Source organism: Aquarana catesbeiana, linkage group LG01 (assembly GCF_042186555.1).
Source record: "Aquarana catesbeiana isolate 2022-GZ linkage group LG01, ASM4218655v1, whole genome shotgun sequence".
NCBI classification, from domain to species: Eukaryota; Metazoa; Chordata; class Amphibia; order Anura; family Ranidae; genus Aquarana; species Aquarana catesbeiana.
In genome coordinates this window covers 517,088,099-517,106,215 of record NC_133324.1, presented here as the reverse complement: position 1 = coordinate 517,106,215, position 18,117 = coordinate 517,088,099, and the positions used below count along the sequence as shown (strand labels likewise).

At 44.7% G+C, this 18,117-nt stretch overlaps 1 protein-coding gene and 1 long non-coding RNA gene across 2 annotated transcripts in view; one reads left to right on the top strand and one right to left on the bottom strand.

Moving 5' to 3' along the window:
- PTBP1 (polypyrimidine tract binding protein 1) overlaps nucleotides 1-1,901 on the bottom strand; it is a 42,156-nt gene extending 40,255 nt beyond the window's left edge. Inside the window, exon 1 of the mRNA XM_073594050.1 lies at nucleotides 1,779-1,901. Coding sequence (XP_073450151.1) covers nucleotides 1,779-1,786 — 8 coding nt within the window. The 5' untranslated portion in view covers nucleotides 1,787-1,901. The remainder of the gene's footprint in view (nucleotides 1-1,778) is intronic.
- LOC141104367 (uncharacterized) lies at nucleotides 1,172-16,514 on the top strand. Its single transcript, XR_012235483.1, has 3 exons — nucleotides 1,172-1,409; nucleotides 9,659-9,756; nucleotides 15,411-16,514. It is a non-coding gene; the product is annotated as an uncharacterized lncRNA (long non-coding RNA).
- Nucleotides 16,515-18,117: the final 1,603 nt, after the last annotated feature.

Genomic DNA, 18,117 nt, shown 5'->3' with positions numbered 1-18,117 from the left:
CCCCTTCACAACTCAGTGCTTCAATGAGCATGGAGGAGCAGAGAAGAGCTGCCGATTGACAGTCAGCAGCTCTCCTATCAGGGACATGAGAGCCGAGCCATCGGCGATATTTGATGTCTCAGTGTAGAGACGCTGGGGGACAGATGCAGCATCGGGTCCTATGCTTCATTCACCTAGTCAAGTATAAAAGGGAAAAATAAAATTATTATACTTCTTTTAAAGCAAAACTAAAAGTAAATTTTGTGAACAGGTAGGCTTTTTATTGCAGAAGAGACATGCAACAAAATAAACTTAAATGCCCCCAGAGTCGTCAATATGAGCCCAGTATGGATTCCGGCACTGTGCCTGTGCACGCCAGTAGAAATTGGAATCTGGGAGCCAAGGTCAAAGTGAAACTTTTCCCCAAACAGGAAGTTTCGCTTTAGAAAGAAACCCCCCTCCACTATCAATATTGGAGGGGTTTTTTTTGGGGGGGGGGGGGTAAGCAGGTACCTAGTTTGGACAAAAACCTACTGACACTTCTGCTGGAATCTCTAGCCAATGCCAACAGAAGTTGTCCCCTCTCCCAACCTCTTGGGACAAGTCAAAGGTCCCAAGAGACTGCAGGTCCGCTCACAGTGTAGCGCACATGTGCAGTGTGAAGCCGCAACATGCCGGACTGGTAAAGAACTGGCTTAGGTGAGGACAGTGCTGGTTCCCGCAACAGGTAAGGTTCCTTTTATTTAAAGTCAGCAGCTACAGTATTTGGAGCTGCTGTAATTTCTCTCCCCTCCACCACAGACTGAAGAACCTATTAAAGTATTGCACACTTCAGTCACGGGGGGGGGGGCGCAACTTTGCCTCAACTGGAAAGCAGCCAATGAGCCTTTAAATGATTGGTTACTAGGGGCAACGGCAGCAGCTGAAATAGGCCTAATCTGCGACACTTATTAATCCCCCTCCATGTCTTTCTGGCTTCAGTCTACAATGACTCTCCCCTGTAATCCAACCCTACAGATTGCACAACTTCCCCCTCCACCCTAGTTACACTAACTGCTGATCTGAAGGAAGCCGCTGCCAACGTCACCCCCCCCCCCCCCCCCATACCAAAAACGGCCTAGTGACCAAGCCTCAAGAAATAACATGATCAGCTTCAGATCAAAGTTATAGTGAGGTTTAAATCCAGCCCCCCCCACCATGTGAAGAGCCCAGTGTACGGGATGTGCAGCAGCCACGTTCAGTGGTGTGCAGCGTGCGTACAGACAATGGAGCGGAAGCGGAGATCCCTCCAGGCTGAACTTTGCACACAACGAGTCCCCCCCCCCTATACACGGTACACGACGGGATCGCTTAAGTTGAGTTGAATAGCAGGAAAGTATTTCATGGGAGGGAGAAAGAAGAGGAAAAAGCCCCCACCACCTCCCCCTCAGGTAAGCAGGCACACAGCACACCACGTATGCAAATCAAGATGGAAACCAGGCGATCGCCACTTCCTGGAGGACTGCTCTCCATCTCCGAGTGCGCTCATTACCTGGGTGGGGGCTAGAGCTTACATGGAGCCCCAGCCACAGGGCGGAAAGGGTTAAAACCTCCCCAACAGCCTCGTCTTTATGAGCGCGCAGCAAACTCCTCACCAAACTTTACCTCCCCCATACTACGCTTTATACCCACATTCTCCCCCCAAGCACGGAGCCCACGTTGTACCCCAACGGGCGCGTACACTCCACCTCACACCCGCCCTTCGCTAGGCCTACGTGTAACACGTACCATTTCTCCCTCCCCGAGCCCAAGACACTCACCCTTCCATGGCACACACAACAACCACCCGGCTCTGAGAGGAGGCGCCGCAATAACTGAGGAAGTCAATGCGACCGCCTCATATACACTCTCAAAATGGCGACTGGACTAGTGACGCAGGGGGCTGAGAAGCCATTGGCTCTGGGAGCGGTCTATCAGGGGCGGGAGGCGGGGTTAGTAACCAGAGTCCCGCCTCTACTATTCCCGCCAAGCTAAAGAGAAAAGGTGCGTCACCCGCACAGAGTCACGCCCACCTCAATTAGTGGCAGGCAGTGCAGAGTGCCGTGTGGCGTGGGATGGGGAAAGAAAGTTTTTGTCTTCCACATTGCATGACGTGAAAAGGTGGTTGAGAAGCACTGTTTATCCATAACTGACACACAAAAAAAAAGAATAAACTTCTTGTGTTTACCTTTTTCATGAATTGTGGTGGCAGCATCTTTGCCTCCACTTCCTGTCTACATGCATGCGTTCCAACAATGGCCACAGAAGAATGGCTTCTGATGGTGACAAGAGTGGACAGTGCTTATGGAATGGGTTTATAAATGGACACTTTTAGTCGGCAGTGGCGGCCTTCTGTTCTTCTGCTCTCCATGGGTCATCACCACGGCAGCAGGGCTTCCATTTCCTCCTCGGCAGCCAATCGGGAGTCTTCTCTTTTCGGAAAACGGGTCTCACACCTGCTTCTGATTGGCCGGACTGAGGATCGGTGTTTCAACAGCGAATATTCATTCGCTGTTGTAACATACCTGGGTGGGATCAGAGCGCATTCTCTGTGACCCGAGTTCACCCCATTTTGAAGCCTATAAAACCCTGGCCGCTGTAATTCATGCGTCCGGTGCCCTGAAAGTGGCTGGACACATGAATAGAGGGTGGCCGCAGATATCTATCCATTACATATATGGGGTGGCCTGGAGAAAGGGGGCGGCGCCGAGCTCTCCTAATGGACAGGCCGCCACTGGTCATTGGATGACAAAAAAAAAGCATAAGTGAGAAACAGTCAGAGCGTTGTCATTCTATACTTCCTGAACAAGGACCTTCTTGGTGAGTTCACCTGGTATCCTAAGCCCAGGTTCACATTGAGGACAGATTTGAACTCGCACAATTTCAAACCGGCATTTCAGTCCGACTTCAGGGGTGATTGGACAGACATCTGTGCGGGTTCATGATGTCACAGATATCTATTCAAATCACGCCCAAAGTCACCAAAAGTAGTACAGGAACTACATTTGGGAATCGGTGCGGCGCCACAAAGTCGGCGTTGCACCGATTCGGACAATGCCATTGCTGGCAATAGCCGCCAATTTGACAAATGAAAAGTATGGGTTTCAGTAAAATAAAATAAAAATCACACTCACCTAGGTGGATGCAGCATCGGCCCCCGCTGGCTCTGAGCGAGTAAAGACCGCTGATTGCTCAGTTCTCTGTCTTCAGGGAGCTGGTGAATGTCAGTGACCGGCTATCTCTGCCATGCCCCTCCAGTGCTCACTGGGCTGTGGAAGGGGCAGGAGCAGTGCTGAGGGGCTGAGCCAGATGTCAGTCCAAGCATCTGGGTGAATCTTGACTGTAATGTCGGGATCTTTTTTTCCGAGCCTGGCCCAGCTGAGTGACTAGCTGACAGCGAGCTTTAGCCCCTTTGTCAGCTGAAAACGGGTCACAGAAGTGCAGAGTGAACTGCACTCCTGTTATCCATAGCAGAAGTACAGCCAAAAAAGCTTTGGCTATACCTCTCTTTTAGGCTATACCTCTCCTTTACACTTGTTTGACTCCAAAGTCCCGTAATTTCCAGCGCGACTTTACAGTGCAACATTGGCTGTTGATTATGGCTTTGACTGTTGCAAAACTGTGGCACTGCTAACATTAAAATGCGACTTTTGAGAGTTTACATTGCAGTCTATGGCACTCAAGTCGCATCAAAGTAGTGCAGGAACCTTTTTAACACCTTCCTGCCTGGCCAATAGCAAATTGACGGCTAAGTGGTGGTTCAGTTATCCTGACTGGGCATCATATGACGTCCTGTCAGGATGCACAGATCATGCAGCTGCGTGATTTGTCACCGGTCGTGACCACGGGACATAGACAATGACCGATCTGAGTACCAGCTTGCCGCCGGTACCATGTGAGCGCCGTGACGTATCACAGCAGGTCACATGACAGTTGTAAACAATAGATGGCTTCCTTTCATGCCATCCATTGAATACAACTGTGTTGCTAGCTGTGATTGGTCAGTGTGATCACATGGTACAGACAGGGCCAATCACAGTCCATCTGTACCACGTGATTAGCTCTGGTCAATCACAGCTAATCAAAACAGACTGAATTAATCAGTTTCATTCAGTAAAATGCTTGCTTATAGCAATGTAATGCATTGCTATATACCAGGGATATGCAATTAGCGGACCTCCAGCTGTTGCACAACTACAAGTCCCATCATGCCTCTGGGTGTTATGCTTGTGGCTGTCAGAGTGTTGCTATGCCTCATGGGACTTGTAGTTCTGCAACAGCTGGAGGTCCGCTAATTGCATATCCCTGCTATACACCAAGGGTCTCCAAACTGCGACCCCTTGCTTGCCTTTATGCGGCCCTTGGGGCAGTTTTCCTTCCATTGATACACTATTCCTCCCACTGACACCAACAAACCAACCATGGGGTAAAATTCCGGCTACTGACATCAACAATGGAGCACTATTTCTCAAATTGATACCAAAAATGGGGCACTATTATTCCCATTGACACCAATGATGGGCCACTATTCCTCTCACTGACAAAAACAATGGGGCACTATTTCTCCCCCTAATACCAAAGATGCAGTGTTTACTCCTACTGACGCCAGGACAATTTCTACTCCCACTGGCCATAATCCGGCCCCCCCTAAATGACTGAAGGAAAGTAAACTGGCCCTTTGTTTAACCGCTTTAATACAGGGCATTTTCACCCCCTTCCTTCCCAGACCAATTTTTAGTTTTCAGCGCTGTCGCACTTTCAACGACAATTGCATGGTCGTGCGACCTTGTACCCAAACAAAATTGACGTCCTTTTTTCCCCACAAATATAGCTTTCTTTTGGTGGTATTTGATCACCTCTGCGGTTTTTATTTTTTGCGCTATAAACAAAAGAAGAGCGACAATTTTGAAAAAAACACAATATTTTTTACTTTTTGCTATAATAAATATCCCAAATTTTTTTTTAAAAAAACAAATTTTTTTCCTCAGTTTAGGCCGATACGTATTCTTCTACATATTTTTGGTAAAAAAAAAAAATCGCAATAAGCGTATATTGATTGGTTTGCGCAAAAGTTATAACGTCTACAAAAAACAGGAAAGATTTATGGCATTTTTTAAAAAAAATTATTTATTTATTTTTCTTACTAGTAATAGGGGTTATATGTGTTTCCTAGGGAGTGATTCTAACTGTAGGGGGAGGGGACTCACAAGGGGAGGAGACCGATCGGTGTTCCTCTGTACTGGGAACACAGATCGGTCTCCTCTCACCTGACAGGACGTGCATCTGTGTGTTTACACACACAGATCCACGGTTCTGCTCGGTTAATGGGCAATCGCAGGTGCCCAGCGGACATCGCGGCTGCCAGGGACACGCACCGGGTTCCCGAGCAACGTGGCGCGCGCGCGCGCCCCCTAGACGGCCGGGAAGCCAAGGACGTCATATGACGGCCGCCCAGGATGGGAGATCCCATCTGCGGCCGTCATTTGACTATTGGCGGGTATTGCTATATACAAACATAATGTGTAAAAAAAAAAATCCTGATCACTTCCCTTATTACTATTACTTACTATGGTAACATCATATTGCTCTGGTCACAGTGTGTTAAAAAAAAATTGTGAAAAAAAGAAAAAAAAAGTAAAAAAAAAAAAAAAAATTTGAAAAACATTTTTTAGAAAATATTTTCCTTTTGCACTGTCACCAGTCAGTGTCCCTGATTTGTTATATGATAATGCTGTACTGCACTAGTGACAATATGTTAAAAAATAAATTCCAAAAAGTTTCCAAAAAATTCTGACAAAAAATGACAAAAAACTTGCCATGCCTCTTACTAAATTCCCTGGACTGTCTACCTTCCAAAAAGGGTAATTTGGGGGGTATTTGTACTGTCCTGGCGTTTTCGTGCCTCAAAAAATGAGATGTGAGTACATCAGGATTGATCAATTATCACATATATCCCATAGTTTGTGGACTCTATAACTTTCCTACAGACTTAAAAATATACACTGATTTGGGTTATTTTCACCAAAGAAATGTAGCAGAATACACTTTGACCTAAATTTATCAAGAAAGATTATTTATTTGCAAAATTTTATAACAGAAACGAAGAAAAACACATTGTTTTTTTAAATTTTTAGTCTTTCATCGTTTATTTAGCAAAAAGTAAAAAACCCAGTGGTGAATAAATACCACTAAAAGAAAGTTCTAATTGTGTGAACAAAATGATCAAAATTTCATTTAGGTACAGTGTTGCATGGCATCGAAATTGTCACCCAAAATGTGACAGCGCTGAAAGCTGAAAATTGGCCTGGGCTGGAAGGGGGTAAAAGTGCCCAGTATTAAAGTGGTTAAAGTTGCTGCAACTTTAAGTTGCATAGATTTGAACGGTTTCCATTAAAATACATGGGCTGTGACTTGTCATGTGACTTTATGTGTCCAAAGTCACATGAAAAATTGCACAAGTGTGAATGGAGCCTTAATGAAAACTACAGATTTGACCACTTGCTTCCCAAGCCTATTCTCACACTTCTCACGGAAATGTAAAAATCAGCTTTTAATTTTGCTAGAAAATTACTTAGAACCCCCAAACATATGTATTTTTTAAGCTGAGGCCCTAGAGTATAAAATGGTAGGTGTTACAATTTTTTATGTCAAATGGTATTTGCTCAGTGGTTTTTCTTAACCACCTGACGACCGCCTCACGCCGATGTACGTCGGCAAGGTGGCACGGACAGGCAAAATCACGTACATATACGTGATTTGCCTTCTGCGGGTGGGGGGTCCGATCGGACCCCCTCCCGGTGCCCGAGGCGGTCGTCTTTTGTCCCACGGCGATCGGAGGTGAGGGGGAGGCCATCCGTTCGTGGCCCCCCCCTCGCGATCGCCGCCGGCCAATCGAATCATTCCTTTGCTGCTGTATGCTAAACAGCAGCAAAGGAAATGATGTTATCTCTCCTCGGCTCGGTAATTTCCGTTCCGGCCCGAGGAGAGAAGACAGGTATGTGAGTGCACAACACTACACACACACAGTAGAACATGCCAGGCACACAAAACACCCCGATCGCCCCCCGATCCCCCCCCAATCACCCCCCCCGTCACAAACTGACACCAGCAGTTTTTTTTTTTTTTTTCTGATTACTGCATTGGTGTCAGTTTGTGACAGTTACAGTGTTGGGACAGTTAGTATTAGCCCCCTGTAGGTCTAGGATACCCCCCTAACCCCCCCCTAATAAAGTTTTAACCCCTTGATCACCCCCTGTCACCAGTGTCGCTAAGCGATCATTTTTCTGATCGCTGTATTAGTGTCGCTGGTGACGCTAGTTAGGGACCTAAATATTTAGGTTCGCCGTCAGCGTTTTATAGCGACAGGGACCCCCATATACTACCTAATAAAGGTTTTAACCCCTTGATGGCCCCCTAGTTAACCCTTTCACCACTGATCACCGTATAACTGTTACGGGTGACGCTGGTTAGTTTGTTTATTTTTTATAGTGTCAGGGCACCCGCCGTTTATTACCGAATAAAGGTTTAGCCCCCTGATCGCCCGGTGGTGATATGCGTCGCCCCAGGCAGCGTCAGATTAGCGCCAGTACCGCTAACACCCACGCACGCAGCATACGCCTCCCTTAGTGGTATAGTATCTGATCCGATCAGATCTATACTAGCGTCCCCAGCAGTTTAGGGTTCCCAAAAACGCAGTGTTAGCGGGATCAGCCCAGATACCTGCTAGCACCTGCGTTTTGCCCCTCCGCCCAGCCCACCCAAGTGCAGTATCGATCGATCACTGTCACTTACAAGGCACTAAACGCATAACTGCAGCGTTCGCAGAGTCAGGCCTGATCCCTGCGATCGCTAACAGTTTTTTTGGTAGCATTTTGGTGAACTGGCAAGCACCAGCCCCAGGCAGCGTCAGGTTAGCGCCAGTAGCGCTAACACCCACGCACGCACCGTACAGCTCCCTTAGTGGTATAGTATCTGAACGGATCAATATCTGGTCCGATCAGATTTATACTAGCGTCCCCAGCAGTTTAGGGTTCCCAAAAACGCAGTGTTAGCGGGATCAGCCCAGATACCTGCTAGCACCTGCGTTTTGCCCCTCCGCCCGGACCAGCCCAGCCCACCCAAGTGCAGTATCGATCGATCACTGACACTTACAAAACAATAAATGCATAACTGCAGCGTTCGCAGAGTCAGGCCTGATCCCTGCGATCGCTAACAGTTTTTTTGGTAGTATTTTGGTGAACTGGCAAGCACCAGCCCCAAGCAGCGTCAGATTAGCGCCAGTACCGCTAACACCCACGCACGCAGCATACGCCTCCCTTAGTGGTATAGTATCTGAACGGATCAATATCTGATCCGATCAGATCTATACTGGCGTCCCCAGCAGTTTAGGGTTCCCAAAAACGCAGTGTTAGCGGGATCAGCCCAGATACCTGCTAGCACCTGCATTTTGCCCCTCAGCACGGCCCAGCCCACCCAAGTGCAGTATCGATCGATCACTGTCACTTACAAAACACTTAACGCATAACTGCAGCGTTCGCAGAGTCAGGCCTGATCCCTGCAATCGCTAACAGTTTTTTTGGTAGCTTTTTATTGAACTGGCAAGCGCCAGCGGCCTAGTACACCCCGGTCGTAGTCAAACCAGCACTGCAGAGACACTTGGGTGACGTGGCGAGTCCCATAAGTGCAGTTCAAGCTGGTGAGGTGGCAAGCACAAGTAGTGTCCCGCTGCCACCAAGAAGACAAACACAGGCCCGTCGTGCCCATAGTGCCCTTCCTGCTGCATTCGCCAATCCTAATTGGGAACCCACCGCTTCTGCAGCGCCCGTACTTCCCCCATTCACATCCCCAACCAAATGCAGTCAGCTGCATGAGAGGCATTTTCTTTATGTCCTCCCGAGTACCCCTACCCAACGAACCCCCCCAAAAAAGATGATGTGTCTGCAGCTAGCGCGGATATAGGCGTGACACCCGCTATTATTGTACCTCCTGTCCTGACAATCCTGGTCTTTGCATTGGTGAATGTTTTGAACGCTACCATTCATTAGTTGAGTATTAGCGTAGGGTACAGCATTGCACAGACTAGGCACACTTTCACAGGGTCTCCCAAGATGCCATCGCATTTTGAGAGACCCGAACCTGGAACCGGTTACCGTTATAAAAGTTAGTTACAAAAAAAGTGTAAAAAAAAAAAAAAATATATATAAAATAAAAAAAAATAGTTGTCGTTTCATTGTTCTCTCTGATAGGGTTGAAATAATGACTTAGAGTTCCACTTTAATTGTTTCTGTTCTTTCTTACCTGTGTACGTATCAATTGTTCTATTGAAATTGTTTGTGCTCCTTTCTTACCTGTGTACGTATCAATTGTTCTATCAATCTGTATCTAGATGGAATTTGGAACTGCTGAATAATCATTACATGTTCGCTGATGAGAAACTCTTTGTACCTTAACCTCATTTGGTAATGCCGATAAGATTACTGCTTTTGGAACTGCCTATAAAAGAAGTAAAGGGAGCAGTCCTTTTTGGGATGCTCAGAACTTTGATACAGACATACCTGACTCTGTGTCTTAATTCCTATATGAAGCAATAATTAGACAAAGCAATATAAACTATAAGCAACTTGTTTAAGAGTTGCCCCTAACATTTTGGCGCCCGAAACAGGGACTCACCGATGATACTACAAGAGGTGGACGAACGCGGCTGACGGAACAAAAAGACAGGCATTCCGGGAACCACAGATCAAAAAAAAACCTGCGCAGGTAAGAAAAAGCTTTATTTTTCTTATATTCTGTGCTCCCCTGATTTGTGCCTATCCGTTCTGTCAGTTACGGTTCTCCTGGTTTTAAAACACCAGCCTCTGTAGTGGTGAGTCTAGAATTACTGCATATTTTAGTTTATATTGCTGGAATTATTTGTTTGTTTTGTTATCTGTGTTTGTCTTGTCTGTCTTGTTGAGAAAGTGAATGAGCCTTGTCAAGGATGGTATGAGTTAGAAGGGGATTGCCGAACTAAGCAACGGAATGCGCCTTACCTCACACGATTGGGAACCTGAGGGCTTGTGAGCTTGGGGGTCTGACGCTTATGCTTAACCTCACATCTAACTCATAAACCATAGACGGGTTGAGAGTATAAGCCCTGTCTGCTCCATAAAGCAGGGATAAGAGTGTATGAGAGGGATTCCCAGATACGGGGAGGGAATAAGGTCTCAACAAAGTCCCGAGATCTAGTCGGATACCTGGCCACTTAAAGGAATGCTTGTATATGTTGTAGCCGCATTTTTGTATATGTTGTAGCCGCATTCTGGTTTGTTATTGGGCTAGCATATAAAGTAATTATTTATTTTTGGGCTAGCATATAAAGTAATTCGGTTTCAGAAATCTCATTCCGGAGAGGTTTCTAGAATTCTAGCACCCTAGGAGGAAGGCAACGAGGAACTAGTGTAACTTAGCTGGTTTGCTATTGGGCTAGCATATAAAGTAATTATTCATTCTTGTATATGTTGTAGCCGCATTATATTGTACACTAAGTGGCCCACACGCTACCTAGGCAGGACTGTTAGAATGGGCCAGAGGAACACAAAACCCCGTCAGGGAATTGTGGCGCACTATACGGTGCCACAGATAATTAAGAACATTTATGGGAAAACCGAAGCACAGGACTTAAAGGATGTCCTTCGTAAATTTAAGGTGAAAGGAGCAGCGGGCTTAGACCCGGATGTATGGAGTGAAATAAAAAGGGACAGACAAGGAGAGGTGTTAGAGAAGCAATGGATGCGTCAGGTTCAATGCTTAATTAAGGTCTCAAATAGAGCGAAAGAAGAGGGGTGGAAGTATAATCCAGATTGTGATGGTTGGGATATGAAAGATAGAAGAACAAAAAATGTCGAGGCTCCCAGCTCAGCCATCCCACCCCCATACACTGACGTAGAACGCAAACCACACAAGATATATCTGGTACTTGAGGGGAGAGGATGGGTTTGTCAGGATTGTGGAGCACAAAACCCAGAATGGGCAGTAGAATGTGTGCATTGTGGGGCACAAAAACCTCATCCAGAAACTGTAGCTCCCGTACGCACTGATACACGCATTGTTCAGGTAAACAATCCAGAATTTGGACAAGCAGCCCATCCAAATGCCCCGCCTACTGTCACTCGTAGAATGCAAATAAGGACTTGGGCACCATGGTCGGCAGACACCCTTATGGCATTAATACAGAGCGCCCCAGACCCGGTAGCAAAGCCAGCTGCTTTTTGTAGATTTGTGACACAGTTAATGAATACACATGAAGCGACCTGGCAGGATGGGGAGGATCTATGCAGACACAAAATGACTCTGACCCTGTTTAACCAGTTTATGACAGAAATAGGTCCACACAGACCTGCAGGACAAGTTGATGGGGATGGCAATTTAGAGACAGGACATGTCAGACATATAGACTCAAGGGCCCCTTTTATTGCTAGATTAGAAGCTTTTTGTCAGGCAAAACAACAGGAGAGGGGGTCCATATCACCCATGAAGCAAATGCCAGGACAGACTGTATCGGAATTTTACTTATCTATGGAAAGTATGATGGCAGATGAGGGATTGGACTTGGCCCTGCCAGTCACAATCCGAGCCTTCAATAGACAATCTATGGAGGGATTAATTCCACAGATAAGTGAGAGACTGAAAGCCTGCACACCAGAGTGGAGGGCAACTAGAGATAGAGGGACGTTGTTACAAAAAGCGCAAGGCATAGAGGCGGACTTAGCAGAAACCAAAGGGAGGAAATCTCATGCTATCAACGCACTCGGGGGTCCCCAAGAGCAAAGTAGAGGTTCCTTTCGCAAACCCCTTACCTGTCACTACTGTAACAAGATTGGTCACATCAGACGCAACTGTAAGAAAAGAATAAGGGATGAAGGAGAGGAAGGTGTTGATTCTCCAGTTAATCAGAGAAGGAACCAGCCCAGGGACAACAAAAATAGTCATATCAGGCAGCAGGGAGATGGTCCACGAGCATGACTCACCCCGGTTTTAGAAAAATCCAAAACAACAATGCTTAAGACAAATATAACGGTTGGTAATAAGAAAATCTCTTGTTTAGTCGATACAGGAGCTTCACGCTCGTTACTTTCTGACTCTGAACTACTCCCTGGCCAAAAATCACCTGACACTTTACTAATAACTGGATATGATGGCATTTTAGCCGACGCCCCGCTTACAAAACCTCTGAAAGTTAAAGTAGGAAACCACATGTTCCTTTCACGCTTTCTGGTATCCAGAGGAGCCCCCACTAATTTGTTAAGGGGCTGACATTTTGCAGAAAATAGGAGCTAACATTACCTATCACCCAGATGGCACTGTCACCTTAGCTATAGGGGATAATCAAGAACACATGGAGATGTGTAACCTGATACAATACCTAGAGGAGGAATCGGAATTGTCCGGCACACCTCCTTCAGACTTAGATCAGATTTTGTCGTCCCTTCCAGGAGAACTATGGGAAAAACATCCAGCTGATGTTGGACTTTTGCCCATACCTCCGGTTACCCTACAGCTGATTCCAGGAGCAGTGCTTCCCCAACAAAAGCAGTATCCACTTAGTGCACCCCAAGAGACGGCCATAGAAATGCAGGTCCAATCCTTCTTAAAAAGTGGAGTTCTAAAAGAGGTAAAATCACTGGCAAACACTCCCTTGTACCCGGTTAAAAAGAAATCAGTAGCCGGTAGTCCGGTTAAGTATAGAATGGTCCAAGACCTTAGAGCGGTCAACAAAATACTAGCCCCGATGACACCTTTAGTACCCAATCCACATACATTACTGTCACAAATACCATCAACCAGTATGTACTTTACGGTTATAGATTTAGCGAATGCTTTCTTTTCCGTCCCGGTTGCTGAAGAATGCCAACTTTGGTTCGCATTTTCAATCAAAAATCGGCAACTAACCTGGACACACCTACCTCAGGGTATGGCGCATTCACCTACCTTGTATTCGCAAGCATTGCAAACGGTGTTGGGAGAATGGGTACCACCAGATTCCTGTGTATTGTTACAATATGTGGATGATTTATTGTTATGCTGCCCTGACAAAGAAACTTGTTTGGCCACCACCCTTAATTTGTTGCGATTTTTGGCAGAAAAAGGTTGCAAGGTTAATAAGAAAAAGTTACAAGTGTGTCAGGAAAAAGTTATCTTTTTGGGACATTGTATATCACAGGGTACGAGACATCTCACTGAGGAGAGGGTTCAAGTGATAAAGGGAATGTTACCCCCACGGAATTTCAAACAATTGCGTATGTTTTTAGGTATCGTGTCATATTGTAGACAGTGGATACCACATGCTAGTGCTTTGATGCAGCCATTATACGATTGTTTGAAAATTGTACCGTATGTGCTTACAGAAGTAGCTTATGAGTCGTTTATCACTTTGAAAAAGTTGTTGATTTCTGCCCCGGCTATTGGTATACCAGATTACACCAAGATATTTAATCTGTACATTGCTGAGATCACTGGACACGCCACAGGTGTTCTGACACAGGCACATGTAAAACAAAGACCAGTCGCTTACTTTTCAGCAGCATTAGATCCAGTATCTAGAGGTTCACCGTCTTGTGTACGGGCGGTAGCTGCAGTGTCAATTATCATAGATAAGTCATCAGAGATTGTTCTAGACAATCCAGTCGTAGTGCACACCACACATGACATACATGCAATCTTGTCTCAGGTACAGCCCAAACACATTTCAATGGCTAGGCAATTAAGATTACAGTGTACTTTACTCTTACCTCCAAATGTTACTTTTCAGCGCTGTACAACCTTAAATTTGGCCACCTTTTTGCCTCTTCAGTCACCAGATTTGGCAAGGGGGAATGATAGTACTAATAGTACTAGTGAGAAAAGAAATGAGGACACTGACACTCTTTTGTTTAAAGAAGTAGATCAGCACGATTGTTTTCAGCTCATGGAACAGGAGACAATGGGATTCCCACATGTTACAGATACACCGATTTTAAATGCTGAGCACACCTTGTATATAGATGGTAGTAGGTTTGCTGATGACAAGGGTAAATATCACACAGGGTATGCTGTAGTGACTGATACGCAGGTAATTGAAGCACAGGCCTTACCAGCCCACATGTCAGCACAGGAAGCAGAATTAAAAGCTTTAGAACAAGCCCTAGAATACTTAAAAGAACGAGAAGGGAATATTTACACTGACTCTGCCTACGCTTATGGCGTAGCGCACAATTATGGCCACATATGGAGGGCTAGAGGTTATCTGACAGCAGCAGGTACACCTGTAAAACATGGAGAAGGGATTAAGAGAGTCCTGAACAATCTTCAAAAGGTTAAACGAGTAGCCATTATGAAGATAGCGGCACACACGAGCGCAAAAACAATTGAGGCAAAAGGAAATGCATTTGCAGATTTGACTGCAAAACAGGCAGCTCTAGGGGAAGGAAGCCCTGAGACCTTAGCAGCGGTAGAGGTGAGTATCCCAGAACCAACATGGCAGCAGCTGAGTAAATTACAGGAGCAAGCAGGGGAGAGCGAGAAAGATAAGTGGGTCAGGATGGGAGCAGCACCAGACCTTGACAATGTATGGAGGGAAGGAGGCAAAATATGCCTGCCTGCCTCTCTGTACCCAGAAATGGCAGCGGCAGTTCACCTACCCACACACGTCAGTTCCAATTCCATGTATAGGATTGTGAACCAAGGATGGCTCGCTCCTGGATTCAGTAGCACTGCAAGAAACTACTGTGCAGCCTGCCAAATCTGTCTCCTGAATAACCCAGGACAGGGAGTAAAAACCCCACGAAAACACCAGGTCCGGGCCAAATACCCCTTCCAGAGACTGCAAATTGATTACATACAAATGCCTAAGAGCGGCCCTTTTGAATTTGTCCTCGTGTGTATCGATTTATTCTCAGGTTGGCCCGAAAGTTATCCAGTAAAATCGGCTACAGCTAAAGCCACAGCTAAGAAACTGATCACTGAGTTAATACCTAGGTTTGGTCTTCCTGAAACCATAGAATCAGATAGGGGGACACACTTTACAGGAGAAATCATGCAGAATGTGATGACCATGTTAGGGGTTCAACAAAGTTTTCACACCCCTTACCACCCACAGAGTTCAGGATCAGTGGAGAGAGTAAATGGGACAATAAAGTTAAAAATACAAAAAGCCATGCAAGAGTTAAACAAGCCTTGGCCAGAATGCCTGCCTTTGGCTTTGTTCTCTATAAGGTACACTCCAACAGGAAAGACAGTATTATCCCCATATGAGATACTTTTTGGGAATGCACCTAGATTGGGTTTATACTTTCCACAGATTATGCAATTGCAATGTGATAGTTTGACTGCATATGTGATACAATTACAACAACGTCTAACTAAGATCCACAAAAGTGTGTATTCTTCTCTTCCAGACCCTAATTCAATAACAGGTACACATACTCTGCTACCAGGGGATTATGTATATGTGAAGAAACACACCAGAAAGACATTGGAACCCAGGTTTGAAGGTCCTTACCAAGTACTCTTGACCACAGCCACCTCAGTAAAGCTGGAAGGAAAACCTACCTGGATACACGCATCACACTGCAAGAAACAACCCGAGAAAACAACATGATGAAATATCTACTTACATATTTTTTGTTGAAGATTGCTGTTTTACAAATATATGCATGGACTCCTGGTATTAATGTACTTGAAGTAGAGGAAACAACAACTTTCGAATGGGCTATAGATGATCCTAAAGTAGCAAATTATTATTGACAAAGGTAGACTAGTACATCTTTCCTCACAGATACAACAGGATACTGCACCACATTGGTGGGATATATTTAGTGGAATGTCTTCTACAGCAACCAATACCTTTCACTGGTTGTTAAGTCCAATGGTAATTATTATTCTAATATTAATATCACTTACAATCACGAATATATGTGTATACAGGAAAATAAATAGGAAAATTAGGAGAATAGACAGGGTATACTGATAAGTGTGTATTGACATCACCCTACTCCTATAAAACTCCTCTTCTTGAATTTTAAGATGTTGGTAATACCTAGGGGGATGGGTTCTACCCCTCTGACAACTCGCGGTCAGGGAAAGGACTCTGGGGAAAAACTGACTAGAACTTATTCATGAGGACCCAGGGGGAAGGAGAGGATGATGTCAAAGGGGGAAATTGATAGGGTTGAAATAATGACTTAGAGTTCCACTTTAATTGTTTCTGTTCTTTCTTACCTGTGTACGTATCAATTGTTCTATTGAAATTGTTTGTGCTCCTTTCTTACCTGTGTACGTATCAATTGTTCTATCAATCTGTATCTAGATGGAATTTGGAACTGCTGAATAATCATTACATGTTCGCTGATGAGAAACTCTTTGTACCTTAACCTCATTTGGTAATGCCGATAAGATTACTGCTTTTGGAACTGCCTATAAAAGAAGTAAAGGGAGCAGTCCTTTTTGGGATGCTCAGAACTTTGATACAGACATACCTGACTCTGTGTCTTAATTCCTATATGAAGCAATAATTAAACAAAGCAATATAAACTATAAGCAACTTGTTTAAGAGTTGCCCCTAACATCTCTCTCTCTATTCTCTCTCTCTATTGTTCTGCTCTTTTTTACTGTATTCTATTCTGCAATGTTTTATTGTTATTGTGTTTTATCATGTTTGCTTTTCAGGTGTGCAATTTTTTATACTTTACCGTTTACTGTGCTTTATTGTTAACCATTTTTTTGTCTTCAGGTACGCCATTCACGACTTTGAATGGTTATACCAGAATGATGCCTGCAGGTTTAGGTATCATCTTGGTATCATTCTTTTCAGCCAGCGGTCGGCTTTCATGTAAAAGCAATCCTAGCGGCTAATTAGCCTCTAGACTGCTTTTACAAGCAGTGGGAGGGAATGCCCCCCCCCACCGTCTTCTGTGTTTTTCTCTGGCTCTCCTGTCTCGACAGGGAACCTGAGAATGCAGCCGGTGATTCAGCCAGCTGACCATAGAGCTGATCAGAGACCAGAGTGGCTCCAAACATCTCTATGGCCTAAGAAACCGGAAGCTACGAGCATTTTATGACTTAGATTTCGCCGGATGTAAATAGCGCCATTGGGAAATTGGGGAAGCATTTTATCACACCGATCTTGGTGTCGTCAGATGCTTTGAGGGCAGAGGAGAGATCTAGGGTCTAATAGACCCCAATTTTTTCAAAAAAGAGTACCTGTCACTACCTATTGCTATCATAGGGAATATTTACATTCCCCGAGATAACAATAAAAATGATTAAAAAAAAAAAAAATGAAAGGAACAGTTTAAAGATAAGATAAAAAAGCAAAAAAATAATGAAGAAAAAAAAAAAAAAAAAAAAAGCACCCCTGTCGCCCCCTGCTCTCGCGCTAAGGCGAACGCAAGCGGCGGTCTGTCGTCAAACGTAAACAGCAATTGCACCATGCATGTGAGGTATCGCCGCGAAGGTCAGATCGAGGGCAGTAATTTTTGCAGTAGACCTCCTCTGTAAATCTAAAGTGGTAACCTGTAAAGGCTTTTAAAGGCTTTTAAAAATGTATTTATTTTGTTGCCACTGCACGTTTGTGCGCAATTTTACAGCATGTCATGTTTGGTATCCATGTACTCAGCCTAAGATCATCTTTTTTATTTCATCAAACATTTGGGCAATATAGTGTGTTTTAGTGCATTAAAATTTAAAAAAGTGTGTTTTTTCCCCAAAAAATGCGTTTGAAAAATCGCTGCGCAAATACTGTGTGAAAAAAAAATGAAACACCCACCATTTTAATCTGTAGGGCATTTGCTTTAAAAAAATATATAATGTTTGGGGGTTCAAAGTAATTTTTTTGCAAAAAAAAAATAACTTTTTCATGTAAACAATGAGTGTCAGAAAGGGCTTTGTCTTCAAGTGGTTAGAAGAGTGATTGATGTGTGACATAAGCTTCTAAATGTTGTGCATAAAATGCCAGGACAGTTCAAAACCCCCCCAAATGACCCCATTTTGGAAAGTAGACACCCCAAGCTATTTGCTGAGAGTCATGTCGAGACCATGGAATATTTTATATTGCGACACAAGTTGCGGGAAAGAGACAAATTTTTTTTTTTTTTTTTTGCACAA